The sequence below is a fragment of the Pelophylax lessonae genome, assembly GCF_965119305.1.
Source record: "Pelophylax lessonae genome assembly, chromosome: 3".
NCBI classification, from domain to species: domain Eukaryota; kingdom Metazoa; phylum Chordata; class Amphibia; order Anura; family Ranidae; genus Pelophylax; species Pelophylax lessonae.
The window spans coordinates 482,992,041-483,017,517 of NC_138770.1; the positions used below are offsets into that span (position 1 = coordinate 482,992,041).

General features: G+C 46.6%; 1 protein-coding gene across 1 annotated transcript in view; it reads left to right on the forward strand.

Annotated features, from left to right (window-relative positions):
- The window catches only part of FBXO30 (F-box protein 30), a 306,296-nt gene extending 283,456 nt beyond the window's left edge, over nucleotides 1–22,840 (forward strand). The window contains exon 3 of the mRNA XM_082251345.1: nucleotides 22,531–22,840. Within this exon, the coding sequence (XP_082107471.1) occupies nucleotides 22,531–22,761 (231 nt within the window). The 3' untranslated portion in view covers nucleotides 22,762–22,840. The remainder of the gene's footprint in view (nucleotides 1–22,530) is intronic.
- Nucleotides 22,841–25,477: the final 2,637 nt, after the last annotated feature.

Genomic DNA, 25,477 nt, shown 5'->3' on the forward strand with positions numbered 1-25,477 from the left:
GATTCCAGCTCCGCGCTGGATCGGCCGCGACACATTTAAACAATTTTGCTGGAGCTGGGCGACGGGCTGGATGTTAAGATCCAGTGGTCACCCCAGTCAGCCTACGAGCGCGTGCAGGCCCTAGCTCCGCGCTGGGTCGGCCGCGACATAGTCCCACTGGACGGGGACTGGCCCTGCGAGTTAAACGTCTCGCCAGGACGCTTACGACCAGTCGGAAACGGAGTCGCGGCGTCTGTATTGGTCGACAGCCCCCCACCTCGGTGGAGAGGGGTTCTGTTAGGAGTGGGTGCCCGCCTGTTCTGGTATGGTGAGTACAATGTTCTCCCTCTTCCCTGTCGGGTTTTGGGAATGGATACGGGCCCCTCTGTGGATGGTCGGACCCTCTTGATCCTGGGTTCCCCCTCTATCCTATAACATGTTTCACAGATCTCCCTCTTGAGTGTGATTTGGTGAATAAGAGATACCACTCCAGGAGGTTTGGTTTGGGAGCTGACTATCTGATAGTCACTGTAAAGAGCTGGCGCTGTAAAAGGAGGAAGCCATGATTGAGGTCAGGGATGGAGACAGGGGCTGGCGTTGCTATTTGAAATAGTCATGTAAAAGGGTGATATGATCAAGCACCTACCTAATGCATAGTGATGCAGCTACATGGACTACCGCCATCCTCCCGCAGGTCGCACGGAATCCGCAGGCCGCCGCCATCCTCCCGCAGGCCGCTGCCATCCTCCCGCAGGCCGCATGATTCAGCAGGCCGCCGCCATCCTTCCACAGGCCGTCCGCAGGCTGCGCGGGGCCGCCATTTTGGCGTTGCCTGGTGTCTCCTGCATGGGGGCGGCCATTTTGGATACGCCCAGCTACCTCAAAGGAGTAGCAGTGGGAGCGCCGGAAGGCGTGTAAAGGGGCGGAGCCGCCTCCTTTACCCGGGAAAACTATCCACAAGACTTCCTGTTCTGTAAAGGACAGCGCTGAGAGCAGTTCGGTAGAAGCTTCTTTGCATCAGGTGGTGAGCCCTTGGGGTCTCTCTCTCTCTCTGTGGGGGTTCGAAGCAGGTAACACTGAGGGGCACTGTTGCGCTGGGGGATTACACAAAAAAAAAGTTTTTTCTTTTGCAATTCTTGTTTGCTGGCAAGTGTTCTTGGATTGGTCATGGACCCTGCCACACATGTATCCCCACCTGATCCCCTCGAGGTGGCCGCAGGACCCTCCAGTTCCCCACTTACTATTGATGCATTGTCAGCGGTTTTGGAGTCTTTTGTATCCCGGGTGGAGGTGGCCTGTCAGGGACGAGGGGCAAAAAAAGCGACCCCCGCCTACCCCTATTTCATCTCACACTTCAGATACAGATTCTGAGCCTGTCACTGCAGCTGCAGGTCCCTCTTCTGGGGCTTGTGTCTCGGGTACGGTCTCCTCAGACAGTGAGGAGGACGTTTCTGCCTCCGCCATAGCACAAGAAGAAGCGTTGGTGGATGCACTAGTTGTCTGTCCGGGAAACCTTAAGACTTGAGGTTACACCGGCAGAGGTAGCTGATACTGAAATTCCTTTGGGTACTAACAAGCCTACCAAAATGGCGAAGGTGTTTCCCTTGCCCAAATGTTTTGGTAATATAATTAAAGAGGAATGGGGTCGTCCAAAACGAACCCCTGGTATTTCCAAACGCATTGTTAGGCGTTATCCGTTTGAGGAATCCCTCCTTAAAAAATGGACAGTACCACCATTGGTGGATTCACCGATTTCCAGACTAAATAAAGCTACTGTTATCCCGTTGGAGGACACTCTGTCCTTTAGGGATCCGGTGGATTGTAAGGTGGAAGCTTTATCCCACTTCCATTTTTTCCCTGATAGGGTCAGCCTTTAGGCCAGTGGTTGCCATTGGTTTAGTTTCACAAACTTTGACAGAATGGACCAAGTTGTTATGCCGTGACCTAGAGGGGAGAAGTATCCCCCTGGCAGTATCGGACTTCCTGGAGCAGATGATACAAGGGCTACAGTTCGTCTGTGACGCCGCTCTGGACGCCACTCCATTGTTGGGGCGTGTGTCGATTTCAGCAGTGGTCCTCGGGCGTGTGTTGTGGTTAAAGTGCTGGTCGGCGGATCAAGGTTCCAAAAAAGCTTTGGCTAATCTCCCCTTTCAAGGGAATCGCCTGTTTCGGGCCACCTTGGATGAGATTATCAAGGATCTCACTGGGGGCAAGAGCACTTTTTTGCCACAGACTGCTAAGGGTAAAGGACCTCGTCACAGACAGGGACCTTCCTTTTCCGCTCATAAAAAGTTTTTTCGTTTCGCTGGGGCAGGCGATAAGGCAAAGCCCCTCCAGGGGGTTTCAAAGGGCGCTGGTCGGGTAAACAAAAGTCCGGCTCTTCCAGAGCTGAAGATAAAACCACTAAAGCCTGAAGGTGCGCCCCCACCCATCTCTGGGGTGGGGGGGGGGGCGTCTTCACCGGTTTCCGGATCCATGGCTTTCCAGAATCCCGGACAAATGGGTTTGCGAGGTCATACGGTCGGGATACAAGATCGAGTTTCGATCACTTCCACCGGTGCGATTCTTCCCTTCCAATATTCGACTATCCCCGGATCGCTTAAAAGCTTTGCGGGGGGCAGTGATGGACTTGATGCAACAAGGAGTGGTAGTCCCCGTTCCTTGGACAGAACATTTTCAGGGGTTCTATTCGAACCTGTTCACAATACCCAGAAAAGAGGGCAAGGTGCGTCCAATTCTGGACTTAAGAGCACTCAATCATTTTGTACGGGTACAAAGATTCAAAATGGAGTCCATTCGCACAGTAGTGGCCTCCCTTCGGCAGGGGGATTTTCTGGCATCAATAGACATCAAGGATGCCTATCTTCATATCCCCATCTTTGCAGGACATCAGCGTTTCCTTCGCTTTTCCGTAGGGGAGAACCATTATCAGTTTGTGGCGTTACACTTTGGTCTCGCCTCTGCTCCCCGGGTCTTCACAAAGGTGTTGGGCCCGGTTTTGGCGCTGTTGCGACAGCGGGGCATATCGATTCTAGGTTACCTAGACGATCTTCTTCTTCATGCGGAGTCTCCGCAGGCTCTGTTGCTAGACTTGGAGATCACTATGATCTCTTTGCAAGAGTTCGGGTGGCTGGTGAACCTGCAGAAGTCTTCTCTGGTTCCCAGCAGGAGGCTGGAATATCTGGGCCTAATTTTAGACACATCCCTAGCAAAAGTGTTTCTCCCTGCAGAGAAACTCCAGAAGATTCAGTCAACGATTCAGATGTTACTGTCCGTCAACTGGCCTTCCCTTCGGACTTGCATGAGGGTCCTGGGACTGATGGTGGCCTCCTTCGAGGCAGTACCGTTTGCCCAGTCTCATACCCGAATCCTTCAAAAGGAGATTCTTCTCAAATGGAATCGGAATCCTGATTCCCTGGACAATCGGATCCGGCTGAGCGAGCGGACTAGGGAGTCTCTGGTCTGGTGGCTTCGGTCTCCGATGCTCAGCCAGGGGAAGTCATTTCTTCCGATATACTGGACGATTGTCACCACGGATGCCAGTCTATCCGGATGGGGAGGAATTCTCGGCAGATTATCTGCTCAGGGACTTTGGTCCCTGGAAGAATCCAGGTTACTGATAAATGTGTTGGAACTGAGAGCGATCAGACTTTGTCTGATTCACTGGACCGAGCAGCTCCGGGGCAGCCCAGTTCGGATCCAGTCGGACAATGCCACGGCCATGGCTTACGTCAATCACCAAGGGGGCACCAAGAGTGTTCTGGCGGCCATAGAAGTGGCCAGCATTCTTCGTTGGGTGGAACGGTTTGTTCCAGCTCTCTCCGCGGTATTCATTCCGGGGGTGGAAAATTGGCAGGCAGATTATCTCAGCCGTCAGATTCTGGATCAAGGGGAATGGTCTCTTCATCCAGAGGAATTTCACCAACTGTGCCTTCGTTGGGGCACCCCGGATGTGGATCTGTTGGCATCTCGGCTCAACAGGAAGGTGCGGAGGTTTGTGACTCGCTCCCGCGATCCTCTAGCAGACGCGCTGGTCGCCCCGTGGGGGCAGTATCAGCTACTGTATGCCTTCCCTCCTCTCAAGTTGCTGCCGAAACTTCTTCACAGGATAGAGGTGGAGGGAATTCCAGTCATCCCTGTGACTTCGGATTGGCCCCGTCGGGCCTGGTACGCTGATCAGGCTGGTCGCGGACGCCCCTTGGCGACTTCCTCTCAGGAAGGATCTGCTGTCTCAGGGACCGATCTTCCATGCTGGTTTACGATCGCTGGCTAAACGGCCTGGCTGTTGAGACCCAGGTGCTGAAGGACAAGGGGTTGTCGGCTTCAGTTATTCCTACTCTGATTAAAGCAAGGAAAGCGATTTTCAGAAAGGTCTATCATCGCACATGGAAGTCTTATATTGCGTGGTGTGAATCCCTTGGATTTCTTCCACGTGCCTATTCGGTGACCCGAATCTTGGCTTTTCTGCAACAGGGGTTTGAGCAGAAGCTGGCCTTGAGCACTATCAAGGGTCAGGTTTCAGCGTTGGCAATCTTCTTTCAGAAGCCTTTGGCTACTCATTCCTTGGTGCGGAATTTCATCCAGGGGCTGCGGCACCTGGCTCCGCCGGTGCACGTGCCCTTGCCTCCCTGGGATCTTAATTTGGTGTTGTCGGTTCTTCAGAAACCTCCCTTTGAAGATATTAGGGAGATTCCCTTGCTTACGTTATCTCAGAAGGTGGCCTTCTTGGTGGCCATCACTTCTGCACGCAGGGTGTCAGAACTGGCCACATTATCTTGTCGTTCCCCATATCTGGTGGTTCATAGGGATAAGGTGGTTCTTCGTCCGAATCCTTCCTTTTCTTCCTAAAGTGGTTTCAGAGTTTCATCTGAATGAGGATATTGTGTTACCTTCCCTGTGTCCTAAGCCCAGTCATCCTCGGGAGTTTGCGTTACATTCCTTGGATGTGGTTCGGGCAATCAGGGTATACTTGAAAACTACGGACTCGTTTCGTAAAACGGATTCACTTTTTGTGATCACGGATGGCCCCAAAAGGGGGTTGCCTGCATCTGCCGCGACTATCTCCAGATGGATCAGACAGACGGTGGTACAGGCTTATTCTATTAAGGGTCGGGATCCTCCGTTCCCTGTTAAGACGCACTCCACTCGGGCGCTTAGTGCTTCCTGGGCCTTCTGCCATCAGGCGTCTGTGGTTCAGGTTTGCAAGGCGGCTACCTGGTCGTCGGTTCATACCTTTGCAAAATTTTATAAAGTTGATGTGATGACATCGGCGGATGCCTCTTTTGGCCGCAAGGTTCTGCAGGCCGCTATATGAGGAGACCGTTGGTCTACCTCGAGGGTTTTTTTCTGTTGGGTTTTCAGTTGAGTCTCATCCTTTTGTCTGATGAACCTTTAAGACTTCTAGTCGGCACCGGTTGGGCCTTCTGGATTTGAATTTTGATTTCTGTTATCACACCCCTCATTTGTGGCACTGCTTTGGGACGTCCCAATTTGATATTAATCAAAGAGGACTGCGTCTGTCAATGAGCGACAGAGAAAATTGGATTTTTGTAAGAACTTACCGTAAAATCCTTTTCTCTTAAGCTCATTGACCGACGCAGTACCCGCCCCTCTATTTTGAGTTGGGTTGGGTTAAATTCTCTGACACTGCTTTGTGACATAACTGACATCCTGTAGCAGAGAGAGAGGATATACCCTCTGGGACTGCCCCTAAGGTGTGGCCAGGACGTTTTCTTCTGCCTAGTGTCCTACTCCTGTAGAGGGCAGTATAACCCAATTTGATATTAATCAAAGAGGACTGCGTCTGTCAATGAGCTTAAGAGAAAAGGATTTTATGGTAAGTTCTTACAAAAATCCAATTTTCCTTGGGCAAAATGGGTCAAAAGAAGGACTTGACAGGCTCAGAAAAGTCAAAAATAGTGAGATATCTTGCAGAGGGATGCAGCACTCTTAAAATTGCAAAGCTTCTGAAGCGTGATCATCGAACAATCAAGCATTTCATTCAAAATAGTCAACAGGGTCGCAAGAAGCGTGTGGAAAAACCAAGGCGCAAAATAACAGCCCATGAACTGAGAAAAGTCAAGCGTGCAGCTGCCAAGATGCCACTTGCCACCAGTTTGGCCATATTTCAGAGCTGCAACATCACTGGAGTGCCCAAAAGCACAAGGTTTGCAATACTCAGAGACATGGCCAAGGTAAGAAAGGCTGAAAGACGACCACCACTGAACAAGACACACAAGCTGAAACGTCAAGACTGGGCCAAGAAATATCTCAAGACTGATTTTTCAAAGGTTTTATGGACTGATGAAATGAGAGTGAGTCTTGATGGGCCAGATGGATGGGCCCGTGGCTGGATTGGTAAAGGGCAGAGAGCTACAGTATGACTCAGACGCCAGCAAGGTGGAGGTGGAGTACTGGTTTGGGCTGGTATCATCAAAGATGAGCTTGTGGGGCCTTTTCGGGTTGAGGCTGGAGTCAAGCTCAACTCCCAGTCCTACTGCCAGTTTCTGGAAGACACCTTCTTCAAGCAGTGGTACAGGAAGAAGTCTGCATCCTTCAAGAAAAACATGATTTTCATGCAGGACAATGCTCCATCACACGCGTCCAAGTACTCCACAGCGTGGCTGGCAAGAAAGGGTATAAAAGAAGAAAAGCTAATGACATGGCCTCCTTGTTCACCTGATCTGAACCCCATTGAGAACCTGTGGTCCATCATCAAATGTGAGATTTACAAGGAGGGAAAACAGTACACCTCTCTGAACAGTGTCTGGGAGGCTGTGGTTGCTGCTGCACGCAATGTTGATGGTGAACAGATCAAAACACTGACAGAATCCATGGATGGCAGGCTTTTGAGTGTCCTTGCAAAGAAAGGTGGCTATATTGGTCACTGATTTGTTTTTGTTTTGTTTTTGAATGTCAGAAATGTATATTTGTGAATGTTGAGATGTTATATTGGTTTCACTGGTAAAAATAAATTGAAATGGGTATACTGTATCTTTGCTTTTTGTTAAGTTGCCTAATAATTATGCACAGTAATAGTCACCTGCACACACAGATATCCCCCTAAAATAGCTAAAACTAAAAACAAACTAAAAACGACTTCCAAGAATAGTCGGCTTTGATATTAATGAGTTTTTTGGGTTCATGGAGAACATGGTTGTTGTTCAATAATAAAATTAATCCTCAAAAATACTCATTTGCCTAATAATTCTGCACTCCCTGTATAAGTGGCTCTGCGGCGTAATTGAAATCTCCACCCATTACAAAATGTCCCTCTCGGAACTCGAGAATAACCGGAAGCAATTTCTGTAGAAACCCTAGGTGCTCAGAGTTAGGAAAATATACATTCAAAAGTGTGAGGACTGTTCGTCCTATGCTCCCCTTAACCAGTAAGTATCTGCCCAAGGGGTCTACTATTTATAACTTAAAAGACCAAGCCATGGATTTGGAAATCATAAAACTCACTCCCTTTGATTTTGGGATAGGGGATGGGGCATGATAGGACCAGGGAAAATCTCTATTGTAGAATTTGGGAAGGGAGTCTTTACGAAAATAAGTCTCTTGAATGAATGCTGTAGACTCCCTTTTTAAATCACCTAATAGTCGCCATCGTTTCTGTGGGGTAGAAATCCCTCTGACATTGAAGAGGGATTTTACATCCTGCAGCTAGGCGACTCACTACACCTGTCCCGAGCGCCATTTTTTTTTTTTTTTACAATCCCCAGCCCAAGCAAACAAAATACACACAAAAAAAAAAAAAATGCACCAACACCACAACAAACACTCTAATAAATGGATAAATATCAACCCTGCGCATCCAGGCGCTTACTACTGAGGGGGATGTGGAATCCTGGACATCAAGAGGAAGAGAAAAAAAAACAAACTTGTCCACATATATATGTGGCTAGGGAAAATAGAGAAACAAAAATAGGGAAAAAAAAATATTCACAGTTTAGGAGGTCTTGTCAGGATTATTTACCTTCAACTGAAATATACCTCCCAACCACCCCTTACCCGCCTATCATGGGGGCCCCCAACTCCCCTCTATCCCCTTCCTTAAAGCAAAAAACAGAGAAAGGAAGAGAAAAAAAAACCCTCCTAATACCTCCCTTTTCTAATTTACCCATTCATTCCTCATCTTGAACAAAAACCTAATTTGGGTTAAAAGAAAAGGGAAGACAAAATATTAATAGGAAAGAGGAGACCAAATATCCTATAATCAACAGCAGGCCCCAATTTTCATATGGGTACATGATTAGCTGAAGCCTCTATTAAGCTATGTCCCTTGATCTTGATTAGGCGGACAAACTTCTTCTGTTGCTAATTTTTTATGTTTAATCCGACGGCTTGGCAGTCGGCTCCTACCAACTCTCCATGTACCCTGACCTCCAAAAATGTCCAGCCAGTCTTCCACTATAATAGGGGGGGTCTCAAGAAAGCTGAAAAGATCTGGCATTTGATCGGGCCATTTTAATATAAATGTGTTTCCATTCCTCAACACAATCAGATGAAATGGGTGCCCCCAATGATACGTAGCCCCCATATTACAGATGACCTCCAACAAAGGTTTAATCGCTGCCCTCATACGAAGTGTATTCCGAGAAAGGTCTGGCAATAGTTTAATATGTGCTCCATCAAATTCAATTGAGCCCTGCGTCCAGGCACGCCTCATGATGTCCTCTTTTAATGTATAGAAATTTTATTCTAATTATGACATCCGACACCAAATCTTTATCCACCCTATGTGGAGCTTTCACCCTGTGTACTCTGTCAATTTCAATGCTGTCCGTAATGGGACGTTCGAACAGTTTATTCAGAATCCCCGTCACAACAGCCTTTAGCTCATGGCCCCCTATATCTTCTGGCAGACCTCGCAGCCGTATGTTGTTTCTACGACTGCGGTTCTCCATGTCATCCTGCTGCAAATGTATCATGGTGAGCTGTTTGTGGAAGGATGCCTGTGTGTTTTCTAGATCAGAGATTCTAGAGTCATTTCTAGCTTGCGCCACTTCCAATGCGCCGACCCTGACATCTGTTTGATCTATTTTCAGTTTGATAGAATTGATTTCTATTTTAAGATCACTTACAATTGAAGCAGCCATTTCATGGATGTCCTGTTTGGTTGGGATCAGTGCGCAAAAGTCTCTCCACTCAGCTGTTGGCGGAGGCTGGAGCTGGTGAAGTTGAATCTGTGTCCCATGAGTTGATTCCGCCGCTTGCTCCTGGGATGAGATGGATAATGGGGGACACCTCAGGGATACCTCGTCCACTGCCTCCTGCGCCAGAGTTACTTTGGTAGCAGGTTTTTTTTGTGTTGCCAAACCGGGTGCCGCTGGACGTGTTAGCGCCATCCTAGATCCCGCACTGCCTTGTGGGGCGGCGGGATGCCGTAGGAAGTAGGACGAAATGTCCGGTCGTCTGCTCAGTGATTGCGGCTGCTCCAAGCGATTGGCTATGAACATGTATGCAGGTAAGGGTGCGGGTAAGGGGTGGTATGTTTGAGCGCTGGCTGTGGAGGCTGGATCACACCACTAGATCACGGAGCTCCTATGCCTCGTGTCCTCACGGCGCCATTGCTAAGCCACTCCCCAACAGGAGGCAATTTAATTCTTCTCTGGCTTGAGTTAAGGGGACAAGTTTTTCCGCAGCTAGGGATTGCTTGTGTTGTTTACTAAGAGATTCTATCCGTGAGAAGAGGGCTGTCAATCTACTTTCCTGTTCCCTTTTACGTTGAGCTCCTATTCGCATAAGGACCCCACGAATTACACATTTTATGCGCCTCCCAGATTTCAGTTGGGGATAGTGAGTCCATATTGTCTTTAACCACTTGCCGACCGCCGCAAGTACATACACTGTGGCGGTCAGCCCCGTGCAGGCAAAGTGACGTATGTATACGTCACTAGTTCCCACCGTTCTGGGGCACGCGCCCGCACGCCCCCGCGGCCACCGATGACCTGATTGGGTTCAGAACTGATCAGTCATCAGGTCCAGGCCAATGATTTTTGGCCTGGACCTGTTGATCGGACCTGCCCAATCAGATTCCATGCTGAGCCTGTGTAATGTAAACACAGGCTCAGAAAAGACGTGCTCTCCACTCCCATGACCTTTTTTTGATTCATCGCGAGGAGAGAGCACATCTAACTGTGAGTACTGCACTGAGCACACCCACACACACTTAGATAGGCACATTTAACCCCCGATGGCCCCCCCCCCGTTAACCCCTACACCCCCTGTCACAACACACACTGTATACAGTATATAGCATTTTCCTATATACCCGTTTAAGTGTGATTTGTGACCAGGTGTAGCGCTTGCGGCCCCCCCTTTTACACTTAAAATACCCGCCACCCCTGCCCTGATCACCCCCAGTTAACCCCTTCCCCCGTCACATTGCACACTAATACAAACGTAATATACTGTTTTTCTGTATTTTGTATTAGTGCGATTGTGACTTGAGTTAGCGCTAGCGCTGATCAAAGCCCCCCCCCCCCCCCCCCGATCACCCCTACACCCTCTGTCACAACACACACTATACAGCATATAGCATTTTCCTATATAAGTGTGACTTGTGATCAGGTTTAGCGCTTGCGGTCGTTCCTTTTATCCTTAGGATACCAGCCACCCCCTCACAATAAAGATTTAACTCCCTGATCTCCCCCTGATCACATCCAGTTAACCCCTTCCCCCCCCCCCTGTCACATTGCACACTAATACACATGTAATATACTGTTTTACTGTATTTTGTATTAGTGTGATTGTGACTTGAGTTAGCGCTAGCGAGTTAGTTTCTGTCCCAAGGAGGTTTAGGGTCCCCGCCACCCCCCCAAATAAGGATTTAACCCCCTGATCCCCCCCAGTTAACCCCTTCATTGCCCTGTCACAGTGTCACTTTTATAGTGAACAGTTTTTTTTTATGATCACTATTATTAGTGACACAGGTGACATTAGCTAGTGTTAGCGTCAGTCTAAAATGGCGCAGATCCCCGGCGCATAGTTAGAAATAACCCCTTAATTACCACACGCACATACACTTCCATTACTAGTATAGTGTTTGAACAGATCAATATCTGATCTGATCAGAACTATACTAGCGTCCCCATAGTTCAGGGTTCCCAAAACGCGGTGTTTGCACGATCAGCACTGATTCCTGCCAGCAACTGCGTTTAACCCCTCCGCCCAGCCCACCCCACCCAGGCAAGTGTAGTAATCAATAGATTACTGTCACTTACAAAAAACACAAGACACAAAACCGCTGTGTTAGCAGAGTCAGGCCTGATCCCTGCTAGCATTAGCAGTTTTTTTTTGTAGTGCTTGAAATAGTCCTTGACAACCAGGTGCTTTTATTACCTGTGAGTCACACTACTGTACCGGTAAATTTAGTTGCCAAAATGTCCAAACGTTGGTACAGTAGTGCAGAGGCTTACAGTATACTGACCATGTCAGATGAGAGCGATGGGGAATCCTCACTGGCAGAATCAGGGTCAGTATATGAACCTGATGACAGCAGCGGCTCCCTGACAGATAGCTCCGACGACAGATGGGTCCCTGTTAGACCCAGGTGTACCCGACCCCATTCTGGAGTTGAGATGCAGGAATCGCAGGGTGCTCGTACGGAGCTGAGTGTCGGTACTAGTGCCGCTCATCCTTCTGGTGGCCTGGCAAGCGCCAGCGGCCTAGTACACCCTGGACCTAGTACAACCAGCACTGCAGTATCACTTGGTGACGTGGCGAGTCCCATAGGTGCAGTTGAAGCTGGTGCGGTGTAGCACGAGTAGTGGCCCTCAGCCACCGCGTATTCAAAGACAGGCCCGTAGAGCCCATAGTGCCCTCCCTGATGCGCTGGCATATCCCAATTGGCAATCCACTGATTCTACAGCGCCAGTACTTCCCCCCCCCCCCCCCCCCCATTCACTGCCCAACCTGGAATCCACGTGGAGACAGCTGGTTTTACGCCCCTGAATTTTTTTTAGTTGTTCTTCACGGAAGATCTTTACGGATCATCGCCGCCAACCCAAATTCGCCCCTTGCCAGACAATTCGGCTGGAAACCTATAACGGTTCCCGATTTTAAAATCTTTCTGGGCCTTTCCCTGAACATGGGCATAACGCAAAAGAGTGAATTGTAGCTATATTAGTCAACTAGCCAAATTCACCATATGCGCGTGTACTCTGCCTCCATTTCCAGGGCGAGATACGAGCAAGTTCTGCGATTTTTGCATTTCAACGTCAATGAAATCTGTCGTCCTCGGGGAGACCCTGCATATGATCGGCTCCACAAAATTCGGCCCCTCATAGACCACTTCAATCAGCGGTTTGCAGCCTTGTTTACGCCCGAACAAGTTGTCTGCATTGACGAGTCCCTGATTAAGTTTACTGGCCGCCTTGCTATGAAACAGTACCTCCCCAGCAAGCGTGCCAGTTAAGGGGTCAAGCTGTACAAGCTCTGTGACAGGGCCACAGGCTATACAGTTAGTTTCTGGGTCTATGAGGGAATGATAGCACTGTGGAGCCCCCCAACTGCCCAGACTACATAGGGAGCATCGGCAAGATAGTTTGGGACTTGGTGTCACCCTTATCCGGAAAGGGGTACCATTTGTATGTGGACAATTTTACACAAACGTGCCACTATTTAGTCATCTTCTTGAATTACAAATTGGCGCATGTGGCACCGTGCGATCTAATCGCCGGGGCTTCCCCCAATGGCTTGTAAATTCCCGTCTTAGTCGGGGGGAGAGAGCCTGCTTGAAAACGGACAAATTGCTTGCAGTGAAGTGGAGGGATACACGGGATGTTTTCGTTCTGTCCAACCTTCACGCAGACACAACGATCCAAATTTCTACGGCAACTGGCGTTATGGAGAAACCCCTCTGTGTCCACAACTACAACCTTAATATGGGAGGGGTGGACCTGAACGACCAGCTTTTGGCGCCGTATTTAGTTGTCCGTAAAGCCAGCCAGTGTCTGTTTGTTTATTCCAATTGGCTATGCTGAACGCCTTTGTCTTATACAGGGCATCAGGACGAACTGGATCCTTCCGAGAATTCCAGGAAGAGATCATCAATGCCGACCTGTACCCAGGAGGTATGCCTGCCCAACTTCCCCTTCCAGATGCAGTGAGCCGGCTGCATGAGAGACATTTTCCACATGTCCTCCCGAGTACCCCTACCCAAAGAAGATGTGTCTGTAGCAGTCGCGGATTTAGGCGTGACATCCGCTATTATTGTCCCAGATGTCCTGACCAACCTGGTCTCTGCATCATGGAATGTTTCGAGCGCTACCATACACTAGTGGAGTTTTAGTGTAGGGTACAGCACGACATAGTGTAGGGCACACAAACACAGGCTCTCGAAAGATGTTCGATGGCTATCGACATTTTGAGAGACGCAAGCTGGAAAATCGCAGTTCACAGAAAAAAAAGTGTTAAAAAATACAAAAACAGTTGTCGTGTCAGTCATTTTTTATGTTCTTCTACTCTTCTTACTGTACTTTGTTTGTTTTTCATTCTTTTGTTAACCTGTTTCTCTTGCAGGTACCCGTCAGCTGCCACATTGATTTTATATATTCTGACACAAACAGTGTTTGTGCACAGCATATATGAATACCTGTGCTGGCAGCAGCTGTTACATAGTTACATAGTAGGTGAGGTTGAATAAAGACAATAGTCCATCCAGTTCAACCTGTGTAGGTGTGTGTGGCTGTAATCATCTCACATAGCCCTGAATGTTCTGATCCTTCAGATGTACGTCTAAGAGTCTTTTGAAAGCCACCATACTACCCGCAGAATCCACCTCTTGTGGTAGAGAATTCCACAATCTTGTAGCCCTAACAGTAAAACCCCCCATGTTGCCTGAGGTTAAAACGCTTCTCCTCTAATCGCATTGTATGCCCTCGAGTCCTCATGCAATCCCTTCGACTGAACAGCTTTTTTTCTAAGCTGAGATCCCCATTGAGATATTTAAAAATTGCTATCATGTCCCCCCTCAGGCGTCTCTTCTCCACGGAGAATAAATCAAGCGATTGCAGATGCTCTTCATAATTGTCCTCCAATCCCCTAATTAGTTTAGTTGCCCTTCTCTGGACTCTCTCCAGCTCCAACACATCCCTCCTGAGGACTGGCGACCAGAACTGGACAGAATACTGTGGTAGGCTGATTTCAGCACTGCAGTTAAAATACGTTTTAGGTATACGTGGAAAATTGTCATGTATACCCACCATTAAATTCAGTGGGTGGCTGTTTGGGCGGTTAATGGTGTGTAATACTACACAATATTCCTGTGGTGATTTCTGTTAGGCTGTCTTTTTTTTCGTTCAGCCCACAGGCTGCTTAAAAAAAAAAAAAAAACCTACACTATATGCCAAACAAGGACCAGCAATGTACTGGTACGTTGCTGGACTTTGAGTGGTTATACCAGGATGATGCCTGCAGATTTAGGCATCACCATGGTATCGTTTTTAACAGCCAGCGGTCGGCTTACATGTAAAAGCAATCCTAGTGGATAATTGGCCTCTTTACATGCAGTGGGAGGGGACTCCCCCTACCGCTGCCTTCCGTGGTTTTTCTCGGGCTCTCCTGTCTCACCGGTTAACCCGAGAGTGCAGCCGGTGGTTCAATTATCTAACCATAGAGCTGATTGGAGATGAGAATGGCTCCAATCATCTCTATGGCCTAAGATACCGGAAGCTACGAGCATTTCATGACTTCTGTTTCGTCAGAAATAAACAGCACCATTGGGAAAGTATTTTATGACACCAATTTTGGTGTGGTCAGATGCGTTAAGGTCAGAGGAGAGATATAGAGTCTAAAAGACCCCAATTTTTTTTTAAAAAAGAGTACCTGTAACTACAGATTGCCATCATAGGGGATATTTAAATTCACTGTGATAACAATAAAAATTATTTTAAAAAAATGAAAGGAAAGGTGTCAAAATAACATAAAAAAGCAAAATAAATAAAAAAAAAAGATCACCCCGTCCCCCCCGTGCTTGCGCGCAAAGGCGCACGCAAGCGTTGGTCTAGTGTCATATGTAAACCGCAATTGCAGCATGCATGTGAGGTATCGCCGCGAACGCCAGGTCGAGTGCAGTTATTCTTACAGTAGACCTTCTCTAAGTCTAAAGTTGCAACCTGTAAAGACTTTAAAAGGCTTTTAAAAATGTACGTAGTTTGTTGCCGCTGCACAGGCGTGCTCAATTTTTAAAGCATGTCATGTTTGGTATCTATGTACTCAGCATAAATTTTACCAAACAATTTGGAATTGTAAAGTGTATTTGTGCAATCAATTTAAAAAAATATATTTTTTTTTGCAGAAATTGCGTTTGGAAAATCTGTGCACAAATACCGTGTGACAAAAAAATTTGCAACATCCACCATTTAGTTCTATAGGGCCTCTGCTTTAAAGAAATATAATGTTTGGGGGTTCAAAGTAATTTTCTAGTAAAAAAAAAAATATTTTTTCATGTAAACAAAAAGTCACAGAAAAGGCTTGGTTTTCAAGTGGTTAGAAGAGTGAGTGATGTGTGGCTAAGATTGAGCATAAAATGCCGGGACAGTTCAAACACCCCCCAAATGACCCCTTTTTAAAAAGTAGACACCCAAAGCTATTTGCTGAGAGGCATATTGAGTCCATGGAGTATTTTATATTTTGCCCTAAGTTTCAGGAAGATGACAATTTTTTTTTTTTTTACAGAAAGTTGTCACTAAATGATATATTGCTCACGCATGCCATGGGTATATGTGAAATGACACCCCAAAATACATTCTGTTGCCTCTCCTAAGTACAGGGATACCACATGTGTGAGACTTTTTGGGAGCCTAGCTGTGTACGGGACCCCGAAAACCAATCCCCACCTTCAGGTTTTCTAATGGCGTAAATTGCTTATTTTACCTCTGCACTACCTGTCAGTTTCAGAGGCCCTGAAATTTCAAGATAGCACAACCCCCCCCCCCCCCCCCCACCAAATGACCCCATTTTGCAAAGTAGACACTCTAAACTATTTGCTGAGAGGCATGGTGAGTCCATGGAATATTTTATATTTTTCCACAAGTTTTGGGAAAATTATTATTTTTTTTTTTTTTTTTTTTACACAAAGTTGTCAGTAAATGATATAATGTCCACACACGCCATGTATATGTGAAATGACACCCCAAAATACATTCTGCTGCTTCTCCTGAGTACAGGGATGCCACATGTGTGAGACTTTTTGGCAGTCTAGCCGCGTACAGGACCCCGAAACCAAGCCGCACCTTCTGGCTTTCTAAGGGCGTAAATTGTCGATCACACCCCTTACTACCTATCACACTTTTGAAGACAATGAAATCCCAAGATTGCACAAACCCCCCCAAATGACCCCATTTTGCAAAGTAGACACTCCAATCTATTTGCTGAGAGGCATGGTGAGTTTTCTGCAGCTCATTTTTTTTTTTTGGAAAATGAAGAAAAAACAGTAAAAAGCATTTTTTTTTCCCTCCTTTTTCAATTTCCAAAACTTTGTCAAAAAGTGAGATCTGCAAAACACTCAACATGCCTCTCTGCAAATAGCTTAGGGTGTCTACTTTCTGAAAAGGGGTCATTTGGGGGGGGGGGGGGTCGTGTGCTGTCTTGGCATTTCATGGCCTCCGAAACTGGGATAGGTAGTCAGGAGTGAAATCAACAATTTACGCCCTTGGAAAGCCTGAAAGTGTGGACTGGTTTCCGGGGTCCTGTACTCGGCTAGACTGCAAAAAGTCTCACACATGGGGTATCCCTGTACTCAGGAGAAGCAGCAGAATGTATTTTGGGGTGTTATTTCACATATACCCATGGCATGTGTGAGAATTATATCATTTACTCTATTCAGTTGTACATAGCCCTTGTAAGGTGGTCTTCTCATCCCCCGCTCTTGTTTCCCCTATGTGTCTGTGACACAGAGGAGCTGCAGTCCAGGATACAGTCATTGATTGGACTCCAGTTGGCTGACATCTCACTCCAATTAGCTCTTGGAGATGTCATTAGTCTAGGGGTTCACATACTTTTTCCACCTGCACTGTAAATGTTTACATGGTGTGTTCAATAAACACATGACAACAGTTCATTCTTTGTGTGTTATTCGTTTAAGCAGACTGTGATTTTCTATTGTTGTGATTTAGATGATGATCAGATCACATTTTATGACCAATTTGTGCAGAAATCCATATCATTCCAAAGGGTTAACGTACTTTTTCTTGCAGCTGTATGTAATGTATAGAATGCAGTGGACAGGAGTATGTAAAGTACAGAATGCAGGGGACAGGAGTATGTAAAGTACAAAATGCAGGGGACAGGAGTATGTAAAGTACAGAATGCAGGGGACAGGAGTATGTAAAGTACAGAATGCAGGGGACAGGAGTGTGTAATGTACAGAATGCAGGGGACAGGAGTGTGTAATGTACAGAATGCAGGGGGCAGGAGTGTGTAATGTATAGAATGCAGGGGGCAGGAGTGTGTAATGTATAGAATGCAGGGGGCAGGAGTGTGTAATGTATAGAATGCTGGGGGCAGGGGAGTGCAATGTATAGAATGCTGGGGGCAGGAGTATGTAATGTACAGAAGGCAGGGGATAGGATTATGTAATGTGCAGAAGGCAGGGGGCAGGAGTAAGTAATGTACAGGAGACAGGAGTGTGTAATAGACAGAATGCAGGGAGCGGCTCCATCCATTCCCCCCAATCCCATCCTGGCTCCGTCCACCACCCCGATCCCATTCCAGCTCCGTCCACCACCCTGATCCAATCCCAGCTCCATCCGTCCCTCGGTCCCATTTAGGCTCCATCCGTCCCCCGGTCCCATTCAGGCTCCACCCGTTCCCCGGTCCCATTCAGGCACCATTCGTCCCCTGATCCTATCCCAGCTCCACAAAAATTGTAAACCCCTTTGTTTAATTCTCCTATGAGTTTGGGACATTCCCTTCTTTTCATTTTATGTTCACTTTATTCATCTACTGATCAAACAACCGAACAGTTGGACCCCTAGCAGATGCTAATATCATCCAGACAATGTTAAATATGTTGATTTACTCACCTGTTATCTACAAGCCAAAAAAGTTTGGAAACTATACAAATTGTGAATAAAAACAGAATGCAATGATGTGGAAGTTTCAAATTTCAATATTTTATTCAGAATACAACATAGATGACATATCAAATGTTTAAACTGAGAAAATGTATAATTTTAAGGGAAAAATAAGTTCATATTAATTTCATGGCATCAACACATCTCAAAAAAGTTGGGACAAGGCCATGTTTACCACTGTGTGGCATCCCCTCTTCTTCTTTTTATAACAGTCTGGGCACTGAGGAGACAAGTTGCTCAAGTTTAGGAATGGGAATGTTGTCCTATTCTTGTCTAATACAGGCTTCTAGTTGCTCAACTGCCTTAGGTCTTCTTTGTCACATCTTTCTCTTTATGATGCGCCAAATGTTTTCTATGGGTGAAAGATCTGGACTGCAGGCTGGCCATTTCAGTACCCGGATCCTTCTTCTACGCAGCCATGATGTTGTAATTGATGCAGTATGTGGTCTGGCATTGTCATGTTGGAAAATGCAAGGTCTTCCCTGAAAGAGACGTCGTCTAGATGGGAGCATATGTTCTAGAACTTGGATATACCTTTTAGCATTGATAGTGCCTTTCCAGATGTGTAAGCTGCCCATGCCACACGCACATTCATGCAACCCCATATCATCAGAGATATGCAGGCTTCTGAACTGAGCGCTGATAACAACTTGGGTTGTCCTTGTCCTCTTTAGTCTGGATGACATGGCGTCCGTTTTCCAAAAAACTTCAAATTTTGATTAGTTTGACCACAGAGCAGTTTTCCACTTTGCCACAGTCCATTTAAAATGAGCCTTGGCCCAGAGAAAACGCCTGCCCTTCTGGATCATGTTTAGATATGGCTTCTTTTTTGGCCTAACGAGTTTTAGCAGGCCACGGCGAATGGCACGGTGGATTGTGTTTACTGACGATGTTTTCCGGAAGTATTCCTGAGCCCATGTTGTGATCTCCATTACAGTAGCATTCCTGTATGTGATGCAGTGCCGTCTAAGGGGCCGAAGATCACGGGCATCCAGTATTGTTTTCCGGCCTTGACCCTTACGCACAGAGATTGTTCCAGGTTCTCTGAATCTTTGGATGATGATATGCACTGTAGATGATAACTTCAAACTCTTTGCAATTTTTCTCTGAGAAACTCCTTTCTGATATTGCTCCACTATTTTTCGCTGCAGCATTGAGGGGATTGGTGATCCTCTGCCCATCTTGACTTCGGAGAGACACTGCCACTCTGAGAGGCACTTTTTATACCCAATCATGTTGCTAATTGACTTAATAAGTTGCAAATTGGTCCTCCAGCTGTGTACATACAGCTGTGGTCCTCCTTATATGTACATTTTAAATTTTCTGGCTTCTTATTGCTACCTGTCCCAACTTTTTTGGAATGTGTAGCTCCCATCAAATCCAAAATGAGCCAATATTTGGCATGACTTTTTAAAATGTCTCACTTTCAACATTTGACATGTTATATTTTATTCACAATATAATATAGATATGTTTGAGATTTGTAAATTAGTCCATTCCTTTTTTTACTCACAATTTGTACAGTGTCCCAACTTTTTTGGAATTGGGTTGTACAATGGGTTCTGTGTTTTACACTTATGATAATGTGTATCTTATTTCATGAGCTCGAGGACGGCAGTCTGCTAATTAATTGGCTCAGATTGATTGAATCACTGTCATCTGTTAGTTGCTGAGTGGTAATAGTATACTGCTTGTGTTGATTGTTTCCTAGATATGTTAATTATATTTCTATGTACAATTCCATCTGCATTTGATAATGTTATCAGACTTGCTTGACCTGATAATGTATATATTGTGTTTGAGTTAGGGATGCACCGAAATGAAATTCTTGGCCGAAGCTGAAGCCGAATAATAATAAAATATTTGGCCGAAGGCCGAATACCGAACGCGGTGTTTCGCATTTTTTCCATTTATTTTGCCAATTTTTTGTCCTCTCGTGTCTCTCTCTCTCTCTCTCTCCCTCTTGTCCTCTCTCTCTCTCTTGTCCTCTCATGTCTCTCTCTCTCCCTAAATGTTACTGTAGGGAATGGGATTCAGTGCACACTGCAGCCTTGTACCATAGGGTTAATGTTAGTGACACTGTAGGGATTGGGAAGGATGCTGGGAATGGAAATCAGTAAGCATGCAGGCAGCCTTGTAAATTTTAATTGCAGATACAGGGCACTGGGCAGGTCAGGGTTAATGTGGTAACATCAATTACTCAGTGACAGTCAGTCAGTGTCAGTGTGGACTCGATCAGATTATACAGTGACAGACAGTCTCTCATAGTGGTGGTAGTAGGAGGCTGGAGGTTGACTAGTAGGAGCCTGGAAAGGAGCACAGCCGCATACATACATTACTCACTCGTGCACTGCAGCCCGCCCCACACATTCAGTGAGTCTTACTCTCCTCCCTAGTTTTTTCAATGGCACATTCAGGAAGCCAATCACGCCATGAGTAGCGGCACAGCGGAACCAATCAGGTGTGCAGGCACGCGTGATTGGTTCGCTGTGCAGCTAATCACGGCGTGATTGGCTTCCTGAATGTGCCATTGAAAAAACTAGGGAGGAGAGTAAGACTCACTGAATGTGTGGGGCGGGCTGCAGTGCACGAGTGAGTAATGTATGTATGCTCACCGCTGAAGTGTCCCGGCCTCCCCTGCCTAACACGGAAGTCTGTGAGTCCTCCTGTCCTCCTCCGAGTCCCTTCCCCCTGTAAATATCGTGACCTCGGCGATATGAATATCGCCTATGGCCACATAACGATAGTCGATATAATATCGACTATCGTTCAGCCCTATTATTCGGCACAAAATTATTCGGCCTTTTGACTTATTCGGCCGAAGACCGAAAGTGCTATTTTTTCTATTTTCGGCCGAATAATGTTCCGCCGCCGAATATTCGGTGCATCCCTAGTTTGAGTGGGTTCAATAAAGAGTTCCTGCTTACCCTCAACATAGTCTCATCTCATGTTTGTGGGAGAAGGCTATACCAGCTCTCTTCTCTCGCTTCTGCTTAGATCACTAAATCACTAGCTCTTATAAGAGTGGTTCCTGCTCTACTCTACAGCATCCCTCCCACTAGGGGGGAAGAGAACATCTCTGGCGGCGGAACCCCTCTCTTTCCATCGGGGCGGCTACATCGGCTCCATCCTCCTCCCCTCCCCCCATCCCATCCCGGCTTCATCCCCCCCATCCCATCCCGGCTCCATCGTTCCCCAGATCCCACTCCAACTCCGTCCATTCCCCGATCCCATCCTATCTCTGTCCATCCCCCCAATCCCATCCCGGCTCTGTCCATCCCCCCGATCCCATCCCGGCTCTTTCCATCCCCCCGATCCCATCCCGGCTCTGTCCATTCCCCTGATCCCTTTATGGCTCTCTCCATTCCCCAGATTCCATAGCCCCGATCCCATCCTGGCTCCATCCTTCCCCCTGATACCATACAAGATCCATCCATCCCCCACACATCACTCTAATCCCATCCCGGCTCCCTCCAAACCCATACCAGCTCCATCCATCCTCCACACCCATCCCAGCTCCATCCTTCCCCCCCCCCCCCCCTGATCCCATACCAGCTCCATCCATCCCCCACCCCAGCCCCATCCATCCAAACCCCCCCCACACCCACACCACACCCACCCCAGCTCCATCCATCCCAAATGCCTATCCCAGTTTCATCTACCCCCCCCCCAGCTTCATCCACCCCAAATGCCCACCCCAGCTCCATCCAACCCAAATGCCCACCCCAAGCTCCATCCTACCCAAATGCCCATTCCAGCTCCATCCCAAATGCCCATTCCAGCTCCATCCATCCCAAATGCCCATCCCAGCTCCATCCCCCCCAAATGCTCCAGCTCCATCTACCTCCCAGCTCCATCCACCCCAAATGCCCCCCCATCTCCATCTACCACCAAATGCCCACCCCAGCTCCATCCACCCTAAATGCCCTCCTCAGCCTTATCCACCCCCATCCCCATGCTTCCCTCCTCTGCAAGTTAGTATAGTCATCAAAAATCAGACCTCAGATCAGCCGCGTTGTGATAGTGGTTTGCTGCTCCCGTCACCTCCTCTGTGTACAGGAGAAAACAGGAAGGAGAAGGGGCAGGTTCAGTGCACTCCACTCTCTGCACTCTGTGTCAGAGGCAGCAAGGGAGAGAGACCGGCTGCCATGTGCTGCTCGCGGCATGCGAGATCCAAGTCAAGCCGCCCCGCACCGCCACGGGCATTCCAGGACTCAGCCCTGATTCCCCGGGATTCTGGGACACAGACCATTTTCTGGGATGATCCCGGCGAATCAGGGATGGTTGGGGGGTATGCATGTAGAGGGTATGCTTCAGAATGTGTTACTAAGGGAAACTAACAGGGATCACAACCCAACAAAAATGCCATAGGGTATACAGTGCTGTCTCACGCTTCTCAAAATAGAGCAGCATCCTAACTTATTTTAACATACAAATTTTTTAAATTATGTTATCTTTTTTCCTCCAGGTATGGCGCTTCAGTACAGCATTCAGTGCAGTGAAGGAGTGGAAATTTGCAGATGTTGTCAGCATGGCTGACCATTTGAAAAAATGCAGCTACAACACTGTTGAGAAAAGAGAAGAGGCTGTTCCTCTTCCATGTATGTGTGTGACCCGGGAACTCACTAAAGAAGGGCGCTCACTTCGATCAGTCTTGAAGCCTGTCTGGTCTGCAGACACAACACAACATCAACTCTAAACCATTTTAACTTTTGCTTGGTTTTATTTTGACACTCTCGTATTTAAATAAAAATCCAGTGTGTGTATGTATATGTGAAAAAAAACAATCTTAATTTAAGTGTGTGTGTATATAAAATATATTTGTGTGTGTGTGTATGTATATAAAAAAATTATATATATTTACACACTTACCAGCCACTTTGCTAGGTATACCTTGCTAGTACTGGGTTGGACCCTCTTTTGCCCTCAGAACTGCCTTAATTCTTTGTGGTATTGATTCAGCAAGGTGTTGGAGTTGGACCATATTGACAGTTGCTACAGATTTTTCAGCTGCACATCCATGATGCAAATCTCCCGTTCCACCACATCCCAAACGTGCTCTATTGAATTGAGACCTGGTGACTGTGGAGGCCATTGGAGTACAGTAAACTCATTGTCATGTTCAAGAAACCAGTTTGAGATGATTTGAGCTTTGTGACATGGTGCGTTATGCCATCAGAAGATGGATACACTGTAGTCATAAAGGGATGGATATAGTCAGTAACAATGAACGCGTAGGCCGTGACATTTAAACAAAGCTCAATTAGTACTAAGGGGCCCAAAGTATGCCAAGTAAATAACCCCTTCACCATTACACCACCACCAGCATGAATTGTTGATGCAAGGCAGGCTTGATCTATGCTTTTATATTGTTTAAGCCGAATTCTGACCCTACCTTCTGTATGTCACATCTGAAATCAAGACTCCTCCGACCAGGCAACATTTTTCTAATCTTTTATTGTCCAATGTTGGTGAGCCTGTGTGAATTGTAGCCTCAGTTTCCTGTTCTTAGTTGACAGAAGTGGCACCCATTGCGGTCTTCTGCTGCTGCTGTAGCCCATCTGCTTCAAGGTTTGATGTGTTGTGCACTCAGAGATGGTATTCTGCATACCTTGGTTATAAGGTTGGTTATCTGAGTTACTGTTGCCTTTCTATCATCTACTGTAGTACCAGTCTGCCCATTCTCCTCTGACATGAGCAAAGCATTTTCGTCCTTACAACTACCACTCACAAGATATTTTTTCTTTTTTGGACCATTCTCTGTAAACCCTAGAGATGGTTGTGCATAAAAATCTTAGTAGTTTAGCAGTTTTTGAAATAGTCAGACCAGCCCATCTGGCACCAACAACCATGCCACATTCAAACTCACTTAAATCCCCTTTCTTTCCCTTTCTGATGCTCGGGTCGAACTTCGGGAAGTCTTCACCACATCTAGATGCCTAAATGCATTAAATTGCTGCCATGTGGTTGGCTGTTTAGCAGTTTGTATTACCAAACAATTGAACAGGTGTACCTAATAAACTGGCCAGTGTGTGTAATATATACATGTACGTACACTATATTACCAAATGTATTGGGACGGCTGCCTTTACACGCACATGATGTTTAATGACATCCCAGTCTTAGTCCGCAGGGTTCAATATTGAATTGTCCCAACCTATGCAGCTATAATGGCGTCAACTCGTCTGGGAAGGCTGTCCACACGGTTTAGGAGTGTGTCTGAGAACGTTTCACCATTCCTGCAGAAGCGGATTTGTAAGGTCAGGCACTAATGTGGACGAGAAGACCTGGCTCACAGTCTCCGATCAAATTCATCCCTGTTCTATTGGGTTGAGGTCAGGACTATGTGCATGCCAGTCAAGTTCCTCCACCCCAAACTTGCTCATCCATGTCTTTATGAACCTTGCTGTGTGCACTGGTCCAAATCATTTGGTGAAGGGGGGGGGGGGGGATCATGGAGTGTGGTGGTTTTTCGGCTCCATACCTTAGTTTCAGTGAAGGGAACTTTTAAGGTGTCAGCATACCAAAACATTTTTGGGCAATTTCATTCATTTGTGGGAAAGGTTTGTGGGTGGCCCCTTCCTGTTCCAACATGTCTGTGCACCAGTGCACAAAGCAAGGTCCATAAAGACATGGATGAGCAAGTTTGGGGTGGAGGAACTTGACGAGCCCTGACCTAAACCCGATAGAACACCTTTAGGATGAGTTAGAGCCCGGCCTTCTCTTCCACAACAGTGCCTCCCACACTCCTAAACCTTGTGGACAGCCTTCCCAGAAGAGTTGAAGCGGTTATAGCTGCAAAGGGTGGGCCAACTCAATATTGAACCCTACAGAATTAGACTGAGATGACATTAAAGGTCATGTGCATGAAGAGCCGGCAGGCATCCCAAAACGTTTGATTGTGTGTGTGTGTGTGTATATATATATATATATAAATAATGTGTGTGTGTGTGTATATATATATATATATATAATTATTTTTTTCTCGATGGCTTTTAGAAGTGATATTAATTCGTAAAATTAAATACATTGTGAGTAAAAATGCATTAAACTTGGTGAAATTTTTTTAAAGTTGCTGGTAATTGACTTGAATAATTCTTGGAAGTGGTATTGAACGCAGACATCAAAGCTGACCCTCCATCTTTTATCAGAGCTTGCTTTTTGGTGCTTTCAGAAGCATTTAAAGAACTGTTTATTTTTCGGTTTTATTTGTGCATGAATAAACATTGTTTCAAATCCTATTTCAGCATAAACTTAAGTATTGTCACTTTGCAAACATCATGTGTTCACATTTTGAAGTTCTGGATCTTTGCTTTCTATTGTGTACCCTAATTTTAGTAGCAGTTGGCCTGAGCACTGTTGGTGCAATTTGTTTCTGACTATATGGCTCCATGCACACAGGGCGTCATAAAAAC